We start from the raw sequence: 13,386 nt of genomic DNA on the forward strand, positions 1-13,386 counted from the left end.
ATCACCCTAGACCTCTCACCGCATCCCCCAGCCTGTGGGGAAGGGAGCCGGCCCCGGAAACAGAAGACAAGCAGCTGCCTGCAGGGAGGAAGCAGGACTCGAAGAGGAGCTGCCACAGCTCCAGCAGAGTGACCAATAAGAGGAAGGTGAGTACAGAGACGGTGGCGTAGGCTGCAGCCTGGCGCTGTGGGGCTGCAAGCCCAGTGGTGTGGGCCGTGTCCAGTGATAGCTGAGTTGGTCCCATTCTGTCATCACTTGTGTCAGTGTCCCCTAGTCACTGAAGAAGTCAGCTTTCTCCACACTCTGTAGCACTGCCAAGGGCGGTTTCATGTACACATAGACCACTGTTTCTTCTCTGACATGGTAGATTTGTCCTCAGCTTAGGAATTAAGGTCTTCCATGGATTGGCATGATAATGAGTATTCTGCTTTTTTAAAATGTTCTTACTCACTTATTATTTATTTATTTAATGTGCAGTGGTATTTGCCTGCATGTGCCTGTGTGAGGGTGTCATATGCCCCGGAACTAGAGTTACATACAGTTTCTGAGCCAACATGTGGTTGCTGGGGATTGAACCCAGGTCCTCTGGAAGAGCAGCCAGTGCTCTTAAACCCCCTGAGCCATCTCTCCAGCCCCCTTCTGATCTGTTTTAAAGGCCTGCGCTAACTCATGACTGCATGCTTCATTGCTAGAATGTTAAAGCATACGGTGAGAGGTCTGGAGTAAAGTGAGCTGCTGACGTTTGTCATTTACTGTGAGGTTTCAAGGCAGGAGACTTTCTATTCATTAGACTTGGAGCCACTCTGGGACAGTGTCTTCTTTCTCAAAATTGTTGAGCTCAGGATCTTTTTTTCTTCTTCTTCTTCTTCTTTGTGATAAGGAAAGACTAGGGAGTAGTCCTGGGGCCCAGATCTTGACACAAAAAGCACAGAGAGGGCCAACCCTGCTGACAGAGATAAGACTCAGCAGTCTCAAGAGTCTGGAAGATGTGTTCTTCAGCTGTGGAATCTGACCTGAAAATAGCGGGGAAGATAACTAAGCTTTGCAGGCATGTCTGAGGCCCAGCCACTTCAGCCACCTGCTTAGAGAGCTAGCTTGCCTCCTGCAAAACTGAAAAGGCAGTGTTTCCCAGAACCTGGTTGCCGGAGATGCAAGGGTATGTGTGACGACCACCACACGCGCTACAGGCAACGCCTTTGGGAGGATTCCGCTTGCTGATGGGCCGTTTGAGGTACAGAGGGCAGATTTCCATTCCAGAAAGGCTTTATTTGGGGTGGGGCAGGGCGGGGCGGTCTTAGGGTGAGACAGAGTTCATCTATGCAGCTCCGGCTGTCTGGGTATGGGCTGTGTAGACCAGGCTGACCTCAAACTCAGACCACCTGCCTCTGTCTGCCTCCCAGCTTAAGGCCTGCACCACTAAGCCAGAAAGACTTTAAAACTTTCAGAGTGAGATGGGATTTGGTGTGTGTGTGTCTGTCTCTCTGTCTGGAGCAAAATGTCACCTCGGAATTTGTGGTGGACCTCCTTAAGAAAGTGCACCTGCAGCTACTGACCCTGAGCAGGTCTCAAGGATGCGCTGTTTACCCATCCCCCCAGCGTGCCTCCTGTCACCTCTGCTTTTCTGCCTTCCGCTGGGGTGGAGGGAATATTGTCTCAGAGAGTTGGCTCCACGGTGTCAGGAGCTTTCTGTGGGATCTAGGCTAGCTCTCATTCTAAGACCAGTGCCTGCCTCCTGGAGCCGGGCCACCATGCTCTCTCAGCATTGCAGTAAATACCTGTTACCGAGTCCATGCTGGCCTCCTGGTTCCTCTCACCCCACCCCCTACCGCAACAGGCACCAGCCACTCCAGGGCTCCTCAGCCCCAGTCTGATGCCTATATAGCCCTGCCATTTGGGCCATGTCCTCTCCTGGTTCTTTCCCCCTCCTCTTCCCTTCCTCTCTCACTCTACCCCCCTCTGTGTCTTCTCTCATGGCCTGTTTCACTCTGCCAGCCACCTCGGTGTACTGCTTTCCCTCTCTGCCCTGGACTCCTCCTCCTTGGGCTGTACTCGCCGTCCTACCTACAGTAAGAACCTCCTCAGCCTCACCTCAGGGCAGGCATGTCCTCACTTCGACAAAGCCCTGGCAAATGACTGAGAGATTGAGCTTGCAAGTCTGCCTGTCTGAGGCATATGTCAAGAGGGGCCTGACCACATTACAGTCACCTGAGGACAGCAGGGGCTTCTCTGCCCCACTCTAGTATTTTTGAAATTCCCAGACAATCGTAATGCCCATGGGGCTGGCAGCAGTGGGGCGCAGCCTTACTAGGTCCCACTCACAAAAGCTGCTGTGGGGCAGAGAAACGGCTCAGGTGTGCCGTAGTCTGGTTCACACGGATAAGGCGTTCATTGCTTGAAGTATGTCATTAGTAGCAGCTTGACAGCTTGACAGCAGCTGAGACAGGCATGCATAAAAAGCCAGCTGTTGTGTGTTTACCCTCAACAGAGTCACATGTGCTTTGGTGTGCTGGCTCTTGGGCTCCAGGGTGGAAGGTATTGCCGTATGCTGTCCATTCTGTGTGTCAGCACCGTGACTGCCATTCAGGTCTCCCTGGCTCCAGTGAGTCACCTAGTGTGCACACCTGGGGACCTAGCTCTGGTCAGAGGTTCTACTGCCTACTTTCTTAACTTCACAAATTTAGGTCATGACAACGCCTCCATTTTCAGTATGAATATTAGAAACAGCTTTCTAAAGATGCAGCCAGGGACATTTAAGACTGTTCAAATCCTTCACACGGTTTGCAGTTTATTTAAAGGCCCCCTTGGAGCTTCTCCCTCTCCCGCTATGAGATTTAGCAAAAATTCTCAGAGGATTCGCAAGTCTTTAAAGGCATTTTAGCCTCAATACCCATGAGAATATCCAAGAGATTACATGCTAGAGTAGGGATGTAGCTCAGTGTTTGAACACCTCCCTAGCCCTGGATTCAGTCCTCAGCCTCACAGCCCCAAAAAATCAGCAACAGAAAAAGCCAATAGCGTCAACAGCTGTGATGAAGCCATCAGACATGGCAGCTGATGAGGCACCGTGGAGAAACTGAGGTAAATACATTTGAACTGAGAGTGCCGCTCACACAAACTGTTGGCTGCAGTTTAGAAGTTAAAGTCCAGCGTCCGTCCTCTTCTCTTAAGCTAGAATTCTGCTTCTCTGATCTGAAAGAAAAGCAAAAATGGGAGCATTCTCAGAACGCTACGGCAGACACCCAGCTCCACGTTGAGACCTACTATGTGCCCGCTGCTTTCCATGCGCCTAGAGATGGCCCTGCAAATAAGTGGGTATTCTTTTGATATTGTGGTGTGCTGTTGTCACCATGGAGCCCCTGCCAGCCCGGAAGCGAGACCTGATGCTTCAGTGTTGGGCTTACAGTCTTCTTACTGGGCATCTCAACAGATAATGAGACGAAGGAGCTCTCTGGAGCCGAAGGAGCTCTCTGGAGCCTTCCCTCTTTAACACGATTGTTTAGTAACTGAGAACCCACTGCCTGTGGTTGGGGTGGGGGGATCACTGTGTTTTATAGTCCTTCATTTATGTAGACAGCAGGAGGGAGTCGTCTATACCTCAGGAAAAGGTGTGTTTCTTAAGCTTGGACGCTTAGTTCCGCCTTTGACTTTCCCTGCTCCCCCGCCCCCAGGTTAGTAACCCCTAATTTTGTCCTTAAATGTGAAGGGTGTGAAATCTGATGCCTTTTAGGTTCCCTTTCTCTAAGTTGATTGGCTGGGGGCCATGGCAGCCGTGTGGTAGCGGAGGCTGCCTGAAATCAGCCAGTACCAGTGTGTCTGTCTGCCCCAGTTTCCTCTCCTGCTTTCTTCCAGGAGGCCTTTGGATGGTGTGAAGTGTGAATTTGGACCGAGAGTCCATGCCTTTTCTTACTGTGCCTCCATCTGGGGAGAGTTGCCAAAGCATCGTGCCCGTTTTCCCTTGCTTCACACACCACCCAGCTCATTTGCTTCCTGTGTGTGGGCAGAGCTGTCGCAGGGCCCCCGGCCACTGCTCTTTGTTGAGTCCACAGGAATCTCATGGCTGCTTAGTGTGTGTGTGCCCCTGCCAGTCTCCTTGTTTGTCCTCTCTCATTTTTCTGTAGACACCTGTCTCCTGGGCAGATTCTTGAAAGAGGCAAAGTCAGAGTTCATGGTCGCTATATTGATTCTGGTGGACACTCAATAGGATGGTCACAGCATCCCTCCTGGCTCCACGCTTCCATCGCCCAGTGCTGCCACCCCAGTGCCCATGTACAGCCCTTCTGCGGCCTCTCAGGTCCCCTCCTCAGACCCTCTCGTCTCCACCACTATGGCCAAACTCCTGGTATCTTTCCGCTACTCAGAACCTGTGGCCCTAAGTGACTGTCAGTGTTAGAAACACTGCCTTCGTTTCCCTTTGAGCCACAGGGCACCTTCATGATGAGCCAGGGCAAGGTAGGCTCCAGGCCAGCACCCACCCTGAGGGAGGGCCCAGCACAGTCCGACCGTAGCCTTTCATGTCTTCTTGCCCCTTGGCTCCATTCTGCAGGCGGAGTGGTACTTGGCACCTCACCCTTAGGCCTCCTGCCCCAACAGCCAGCAGCAGGCACACTGGGACTCTGAGATTGCCGTCCCTCTGTGGAGGGCATGACAGCTTGTTTTCCTAGGAAAGGAAGCTTGGAATCCTGGACCTTTGGCCACATTCCCGAGAGTGTGGTGACTGGCAGAGAGAGTTTCCCTTTTTCCCTCCTAAAGAATATATTGCTTTCACATGACTTTTATACAGCTTCCTGACCCAGAAAAAGCTAAAGACTTGGTAGGTCTTGCTTGTAGAATTCATGTCTCAACTCCCCAACACCCACTACTGTGTGCCTCCGCCTTGGCCGCCTCTTTAGCCTGACCTCTCAAGGTCCCAGCACAGCCCTGCCCGGGCGGTTGCTGCCTGCGCCCCTCAAGGACACTTAGTGACAGATGCCACAGCTGCTCTGGGGAAGCTGCGGCCTGTGCAGACAGGAGGCAGCATCCAAGTGCACAGTGCACAGGGAGAGAGCACTGGACGGAGCCTTGTGCTTCTTCGGGTCAGTGGCATATCCTTTCTATCAGGAATTGGGTACCATGCTAATGAGTCCTGAGCAACCTATAGAAAGCTGATGGTTTGGGTGAGATGTAGATGCTGGCATTTTCAGATGCTGGCCTTTGGTGACGTTAGGTGATTTCCTGTACGCCAGCCCCTCTTTGTGTCTGTGGTTGGCTGAGGGTTCACATTGGTGAAGAGCGCCCCCCTCTGAAACTTACTTGCTGTGGTGGTTTATTGGTATCAGACAAACATGGACTCTCATTTCCCTTCTGGACAGTTTGTGTTTGGTTGGCCTCCCTCTTTCTGTGTCATGAGCTGCCTCCCTTTAGATATATTTTAGCATCGCATGTGTAAGTCCATGCCACCTGCATCCTTGAGCAAACGTTCACTTTTCTCCAGACTAGACTTCCTGTGCTTCCAGGATGCCGAGTGCAGCCTTCAGTCTACAGCTCTGGGGCCTTCAGTGGCAGGGTGTGTAGGCACCAAGTAGGTGTTTACTGCTCCTTGGGCAGAAATTCTGCCTCAGTCTTTCATTAACCAGAGGTATGTAGGCGCTACCCTCATTCTGAGCAGAGTGCCAGCTGTGTCGCAACGGCACCAGAGTCCTGTTCACCCCAGCACCCCTCGAATCTCAGTTTCACTGTGAGCATTCTGTGGCCCTGTGTGCACTGGTCTGTTCATGTCTTGGAGAGATTTAGGGCCGAGGACGCTGCAGTGGTTAGAACTGGGCCCTCCCACCCCCATTTCTGTGATGTGTGGTGACAACTGGGGGCCCCCCTGCCAGTTACTTTTGGCCATTTTCTTCCTTTATGGCTCAAAGGCTCTGGCCTTGGTTGTGGACTGACTGTGTGCCCCTGGCTCCTGACTCAGGGAACTAAGAGGCATGAGCTTTGGCCCCACCGCTCAGAGGACGAGGGCCTCTGTTCTCATCACGTCACCATCTGCCAGAGAGAACACGCTGCTCTGAGCCCCCAGCTGGGACTCTGCCGTGCTGGCCCGTGTGGATCTTTGCAGGGGTGCTGTGTGTGAAGGCAGTGACATGTGGCAGTGGCTTTCACCATGAACACCTGTCTTTTCAATGATAAAATATACTTAGCATCTTAGTAAATAAGTGGGCACTTCTGAGTTGCGTAAGTCTTTTTGTTTAGATTCCTTTCCTTCCCTTATTCCCAGTGAAGTCATGATTATATCACTACATTACTCTACACACACACACACACACACACACACACACACACACACTCACACACACACTCACTCACACACACACACTCACACACACTCACACACACACTCACACACACACACTCACACACACACACTCACACATACACTCACACACACACACACACACACACACTCACACACACACACTCACACACACACTCTTGACATAGGTTCTCTCACTCAGCCTAGACCTCGCTGACTCAGCGTGACCACAGAGCTGCATCTTTAACCTCTTAATTGAGTTCTTTTGAAAAACAAAGATCCGGGCTGGAGAGGCGGCTCAGAGGTTGAGAGCACTGGCTGCTCTTCCAGAGGTCCTGAGTTTCAATTCCCAGCACCCACATGGTGGCTCACAACCATCTAGAATGAGATCTGGTGCCCTCTCCTGGCATACAAGTGTACACTGTATACATAATAAGTTTTTAAAGAAAGGAAGGAAGGAAGAAAAACAAAGATCTATTTCTCCTGGTGATGGGTGTGGAGGGTGAGACACAGCAGACAGAAAGCCAGATCTTGAAGCCGTCCCTGTGTGTGGTGCTTGCTGTGAGGAGTCCAGGGTCCATCCAGCCCTTTTCTTTTCAATTCTGCTTTTTTCTTTTTCACTAGAGAAGTTTTAGGCATTGCACTCTGAAGACTAAACACGCAGTAAATCGGTGCTGAAATGGATGGTTCTTTTCAAAGACATGGAGACTCCAGGAAGTCACCCCATGTTACCAAGTGCAAGTGCACACGCGTTACTGGTTTTGTTTGCTGCTAAGGTGTTGACTCCTTGCACATAGTAGTAATGGTGCTAAACGCATGGGAATGTTAGGATGTGCTGAAGTGTATGTCCTCTTCTCACCCATTACTCTTGACACCTTCCCTGGCCTCAGTGTGAAGAATGGTCTGTCTTCATCCAAAGCAATGTCTCAATAGAGGCTCCATGAACATTCTGGAGTTTCTAACTCAGCCATAGATAAGAATGCAATTGTGTCCTTTCCGGTAGGGGTGGGACTAGAAATCATCGAAATTAGCCAGACTCAGACAAATCCCACATATTTTGTCTTATGAAGAACCTAAAGTTAAAATTGTAGGACCTGCCAGGTGTGGTGGTGCACACCTTTAATTCTAGCACTTGGGAGACAGAGGCAAGTGGATTTCTATGAGTTTGAAGCTAGCTTGGTCTACACAGTGAGTTTCTGGACAGCCAGAACTACATAGATAGAACGTGTGTGTGTGTGTGTGTGTGTGTGTGTGTGTGTGTGTGTGAGAGAGAGAGAGAGAGAGAGAGAGAGAGAGAGAGAGAGAGAGAGATAAAGTAGAAGAGGGACTATACACACAAATGATGACAAAGCAGGAGAGGGAACACACACACACACACACACACACACACACACACACACACACACGGCATAGTCAGGGAGGGATGCCGTGTAAGAGGAGAGGAACCAGCAAGCATCAAGAGTGGCCAAGAGAAAGTAATGATCAAAGCACAGCATTGCAAGCTGCCAGCGCCGTTAGAAGCTGCTCGCTCTACCCTCATCACATGGTCGGTGTGCAGGAGAGCACACCGGCACCACACGCAGCCACAGGCAGAAAGGTGCTGTCGGCACAGACGTCCCGGCGGCTGTTAGGTCCCCTTTACTGTGCCTGCACTTCCTCTCCTTTTGTCTATGAAGGTGCCTGACGCTGGTTATGGTTGTTCTTACAATAACAGGGCGATCCAGAAAAGGACGGCGATAACAAGAGACTCAGACTGGAGAAGGAACTCAAGCCTCAGACCGCGTCATCTTCATCTTCCCACCCGGAACCTTCCAAAACAAAGTGAGTGTGGCAGGCCGGGCAGCCTGGGGCAGCTTCCTTCTGCACTAGGGCCGTGGCACTGGTGGCTTGTCCTGAGTCAGGCTGTATTCATTCATTTGGCAGCAAATCTAGTTTTATCAAAAACACTTTCACTAAGCATTTCCTAAATACCTAGAGTTAATGTTTTCTGTAGAAAACCTTTTTATAGTGATGTTGGGGATGAACCCGGGGCCATGTACGTGCTAAGCAAGGTGCTCTGCCACTGAGCTGTCTCTTGCCTGAATTTTTTTTTTCCTAGAAGAAAATAAGAGCCAGTGATTAAGCACAGCAGTGGAGGGGCACTTTAGCACGCATCGAGGTTCCAGCTGTAACCCCTGGTACTGTGTAGGCAGACAAGAAAAGTCGACTGGAAAAGCCTCCTCATTATTTCCTTTTCCTCCTCCCCCTCCTCCTTTATTTTAATTTTTAGCAGGATGGGAAACAGGTGTAAGATTTACTCCAAGCCCCGGGTTCCTACTGCAGGTCTTGCTTCTACTGAGGACAGCTCAGTTCCAGGGCTCTGCCGCAGCTGTGGAGTCTCCCCGTGTCTGTGAGTGGCAGACAGATGAAGTGACAGGCGAGAGAGGTCGTGTCGAGTGGCGTGGCTGCTTACAGTACCTGCCATTAACTCTCTGCTTTATTCAAGAAACTGCCTCACGAGAGAGACTCGGAAAACCACAAGTGCATTTTAGGGGTGTGGGTACGGGCAGGGGGAGCATGCCACTGGATATGGAGAGTGTCAGATGTGAGGTGACCGTTGAGCTTGTTTGTGTGTGGTAAGGAACAGCTAGGCGCGCAATGGAATGGTTAGAGCAAGCCGCCCAGCTCAGTGAACCTCCACGCTGGTCACTAGTCCAGACAGCTGGACTTTACAAAGCCCCCGAGTCCCTACAGCCTGGCCTGTCTACAGCACGGTTACATGCTCCACGACACTGCGACCTTTTGTGTCACTGACCACTGTGTTCTTTATAAACAACCTCAGCTGTGATGTGTATTCTGCTTTGACTGTTGCACTCCAGGACACCCAGGCCCTCCTCAGAGTCCTCAAGAAAGGAAATGCTTCCTCCTCCACCTGTGTCGTCGTCTTCCTCGTCTTCCTCCTCCTCCTCCTCCCAGAAGTCAAGCAAACCTGCACACAAGAGGTTAAAGCCGGATGCAGACACCGGTAGCCAGGACCCTCCCAAAAGTGCCACCAGCAGCAAGGGCAGCTCAAAGGAAGCTTCTGTTCCCAAGCACAGAAAAGCACAGGCCAGGGGCTCAGAACTCAAAGTAAGCGGCAGCAGTGGGCGAAGTGCTCCAACCTATGCTTAGCTCTAGAGCACTCGTCTTTTTTAGTGCGGCGATTCTTGGTTTCTTTCTTTCTTTCTTTTTTTTTTTTTTTTAAGAGTAAATGATATGATAGCTATAATTACAGAAAAATATGGGGCAGGGACTCTTTATTTTGTTGAAGTGATTCAGAGATGGAAAAAAAATATCACACCAGCTTTCACAGTGAATTTCTGTCAGATGTTTAGATGTTTGGCCTAAGAAATGGACTAGCTCAGCACTTTGGCTCTTTAATCTGAAAGACTTCCGTTATCCATCATAACGGGACATAAAGCAGGTGTCCCGGCTTCTGGTTAAGCGGGTGCACATCAGGTGGGGCGGCCACTCGGCTTGTGTTGTCTGCCCTTTGCATGCAGCCAGCAGCAGCACCGGTTACCTAGGCAGGAGGTGCTGGCGCAGCTGGACTGCTTCTGCTCACTGTCCACCAGAGCCATGGGCCTTCCCAGCTAAGAGGGCGATGTAGATGTGCGGCCAGGGCCGCTTCCCCACTCAGAGGGCAATGTGGATGTGTTTTATAGGGATCTTCTGAAGATGCTGCAAACCCTTTTCCAGTGCCTTCTTTGCCAAACGGTAACTCTAAACCAGGGAAGCCACAGATGAAGGCTGACAGGTAAGCCCTGGGAGCCTGGCCCCTCCCCGCCCCATCCCGCCCCAGGTAAGCCCTGGGAGCCTGGCCCCTCCCTGCCCCATCCTGCCCTAGGTAAGTAAGCCCTGGGAGCCTGCCCCCTCCCCGCCTCACTCCAGGGAGTCATTTTGTTTGTATGACCCACATCTGCCTTTTCTTCTTTTTCTTCAGACAGCAAGCTGATATTCACATGAAGGAGGCTAAAAAGCTGAAGTGCAAAGCAGAGGCAATGGTCAGTCCTGGTTAGATTAAGGGAAAAAACTGTGCTCTCCGTTCGGCCATATTGCACACTGTGGAGTGTGTACTTATGGGATGGAGCAGTGTCTATGGGTATTTTGGGATGGGGCAGCAGGTAGGAGGACTGTATACTGGGGGACCTGGGGTGGGCGCAGCAGGAGGAGTGCATGTGGGGGCAGCAGGTGTGCGCCTGGAGGGCAGCAATGGAAGGACCGGGGTGTATGGGAGTGCTGGGGTGAGGGAAACAGGAGTACATGGCAGCTTCTGAGGTGGGGGCAGCACAAGGACTGTGTGGCTACTGTCAGCCTCTTGTGAGCAGGATAACCAGGCTCTTACCCTCTGAGGGCCTTTGGGGGATTGTGGCCTTCAGCTCACTCGTTCAGTCTGAGTGCAAGTTGATCTGTGGGGTGCTGATTTACGGCATGAGCAGTTTTATTGTTTGTTTGTTCAACCCACTGAATCCGTTTTTGAGATGTGTAAAATGAACTATTATTGAATCAGTCCGTCTGTGTCCACCCTAAACACTGTACAAGGTGACGAAGCCTATTTGTATCCCAGAGTGATCTTGTGTACAAATCTGAAGGGACAGTTGGCCCCAGGAGGACAGTGTAAGGTGCAGACGCAGCAACTCTCTTCACCTGCTAGCCACCGAGCTTCTGCAGGGAGCAGGTTTGCTGTGTACTGTAGACATGGGGGAGGGGATCACATTTGCCTTTAGTCTTACTGAGTTTTTTCTTATTTATATAATTGTACATTTACTTGGGGTGGGGATTGACTCATGGGAGTCCATTCTCGGCTTCCATCGTGCACGTCCCAAGGTCCGACCAGGTCACCAGGCCTGCCAGCAAGCACTTACCTGCCAAGCCATCTCATTAACCCCCTCCATTGTACTTAAACTTTGAAGACGCTGGAGGTTTGTATTTGTTGGGCCTCTCAGATCCAAAACTGTCTTAAACACACGTGCCTCCTGGACTGTCCTCTGGACAGCCTGCCCCTGTAGGCCTGTCACTTCTCAGAGACCTGCTCCGCTGCCCTCTTGTGGCCATGGGGACTTTGGCCCGTGTCTTTCTATCCTAGGTTGCAGGTGCCCTGTTTATCAGATAAAATGGTCCTCAGTTGCCTCCCATGCTTGGTGCCGTGAGGGGTCAAGGCTCCTACTAGGACTGACATGACTCTGTGCCAGGCCATGTGGCAGCTCAGCCTGTGCCAAGCAGTGTGGTACCCTCAGCTGCCTCTTTCCCGCTCCCACTTTTCAATATGCTGCAAGATCAGTGACTCTTTCAGGTTTTGGGGGCACTGCTCTGCACCTCATTATTCAAACTGTTGCAGTCGATCCCCCGAGAGCTTTGCTCTGCACCGTCTGCCTCCACTGTGCCAGGGCGTCCTGCTTTATACCAGCTGCATCTCACTGTTACTCTCAGAATCTGCTGGTGACCTGTGTATGGCCTCCCTCTTCCGCCTCTTCCGCAGGGGCTTACGTAGTCCAGGCTGGCCCTCGTCATATAGCCATGCTCTTGCTCAGCCCCTGCGTTCTGGCCTCACTGGCAACTGCCACCATGGCCAGCTACGATGCTTTATTCATTCCGTAACGCCACAGAGCCGTCCATTTGGCATCCCAGGCAGTAAAGTGCACAACTGAACACGAGTGTGTTTCATCTCTACGCTGTACCCTCCTTGAATAGGGAAGTCCAGCTTTTCCCTTCTAGCACCATTCCAGAAGACCTGAGGACACTGTGACAGGAAGGCCACTGTCAGCCTTGCAGGGTACCTAGGGAAGTGCACGTGGACTAATTATTTGACACTTCATTTTGCCAAGGGTAGTATTAATTTTGGAAATTCCCCAAGAGAAGCGGTTTGAAATACATTTGCAAATTGAAGCCCAGGCTTGGTTAGAGGAGTTAAGAGCATTTGCCGCTCCTGCGGGGACCCTGGGCTCAGTCCCTACACCACATGGCAGCTCACTGTCATCCTTACCTCCAGGTCCAGAGGGTCTGACACCTTCTGGCCTCTGCCAGCACAGCACATGTGGTACAGATACACACCGCTGTCTGATTCCATCTTTAGTTCCACATTTCCTTGAAGGGGTTTTGAGTGTTTGTCCCTGTTGGCCAGGGCATGTCCTTGTTGAGAAAGTCAAGGTGCCAAAGGAGACTAATAGTCTGCCTGGCCCCAACTCAACAAGTGAGCGCTTATGTGTTTCACGTAACCTGACGAGTGAGTGGACCGCCGCTGATAACAGGGCAGCCATGGTGCTTGCCGAAGTTCTCAGAGTCTTTTGGTTTGGTTTGGTTTGGTTTGGTTTTCCGAGACAAGGTTTCTCTGTAGCCTTGGCTGTCTTAGACTTGCTTTGTAGATCAGGCTGGCCTTGAACTCAGTGATCCACCTGCTTCTGCCTCCTGAGTGCTGGGATTAAAGGGGTGTGCCACCACGCACGGCTCAGATTAATATGGAATCACTTTCTCTTCCCTAGTGAGTTTTCGCCAAAAGACACTTTGGTAGGTCAGAGCTGACCGCTACAGCCACTCACCTTGGGTTACAGAGGAGTTAACAGGGAAGGCTAAGAAGCTGCGAGTGCCTGCAGCCTCACTGAAGCGCATGTTCTCCTCCCACAGGCTGACAAGGCTGGAAAGGCCTTCAAGTATTTGGAAGCTGTCCTGGCTTTCATTGAGTGTGGGATGGCCACAGAGTCGGAAAGCTCAGCCAAGTCAGCGTACGCCGTGTACTCAGAAACTGTGGACCTCATTAAGTAAGTGCTGGGGTGCTGTCTCCCAAACCTGCCTCTCTCCTCACCTGAAGAGGGAGCCCGGGACAGGTCCTCTGCTCAGGTCCAGCGCCTGCCTCTCATGCCCAGGCTTTGGGTTGTTGGTCCACAGGTCTTCCTTGTCCCGAATCAAGAGTGTGTTGCAGATGAGGGAGCACAGGGTAACTGGATGCAGCCATGTCATTTTGCCAAGAGTTTTGCAGAGCATGCTGAGGCTCTGGGGAGGTGCTCGGCCAGCTTAGGTTTCATATCAGATGTCATCATGCCAGGCATGCTCCTTGCATTTCACGATAGAGAGAGCAGGCCTCAGGGCCAGGT

The 13,386-nt window shown here is 51.5% G+C and overlaps 1 protein-coding gene across 1 annotated transcript in view; it reads left to right on the top strand.

Moving 5' to 3' along the window:
* LOC127186649 (AF4/FMR2 family member 1-like) overlaps positions 1-13,386 on the top strand; it is a 41,079-nt gene that overhangs the window by 23,604 nt on the left and 4,089 nt on the right. The window contains 7 exon segments of the mRNA XM_051142889.1: positions 1-58; positions 61-146; positions 7,995-8,101; positions 9,139-9,388; positions 9,964-10,055; positions 10,242-10,302; positions 12,920-13,053. Coding sequence (XP_050998846.1) covers positions 1-58; positions 61-146; positions 7,995-8,101; positions 9,139-9,388; positions 9,964-10,055; positions 10,242-10,302; positions 12,920-13,053 — 788 coding nt within the window.

Source organism: Acomys russatus, unplaced genomic scaffold, assembly GCF_903995435.1.
Source record: "Acomys russatus unplaced genomic scaffold, mAcoRus1.1, whole genome shotgun sequence".
Taxonomy (NCBI): domain Eukaryota; kingdom Metazoa; phylum Chordata; class Mammalia; order Rodentia; family Muridae; genus Acomys; species Acomys russatus.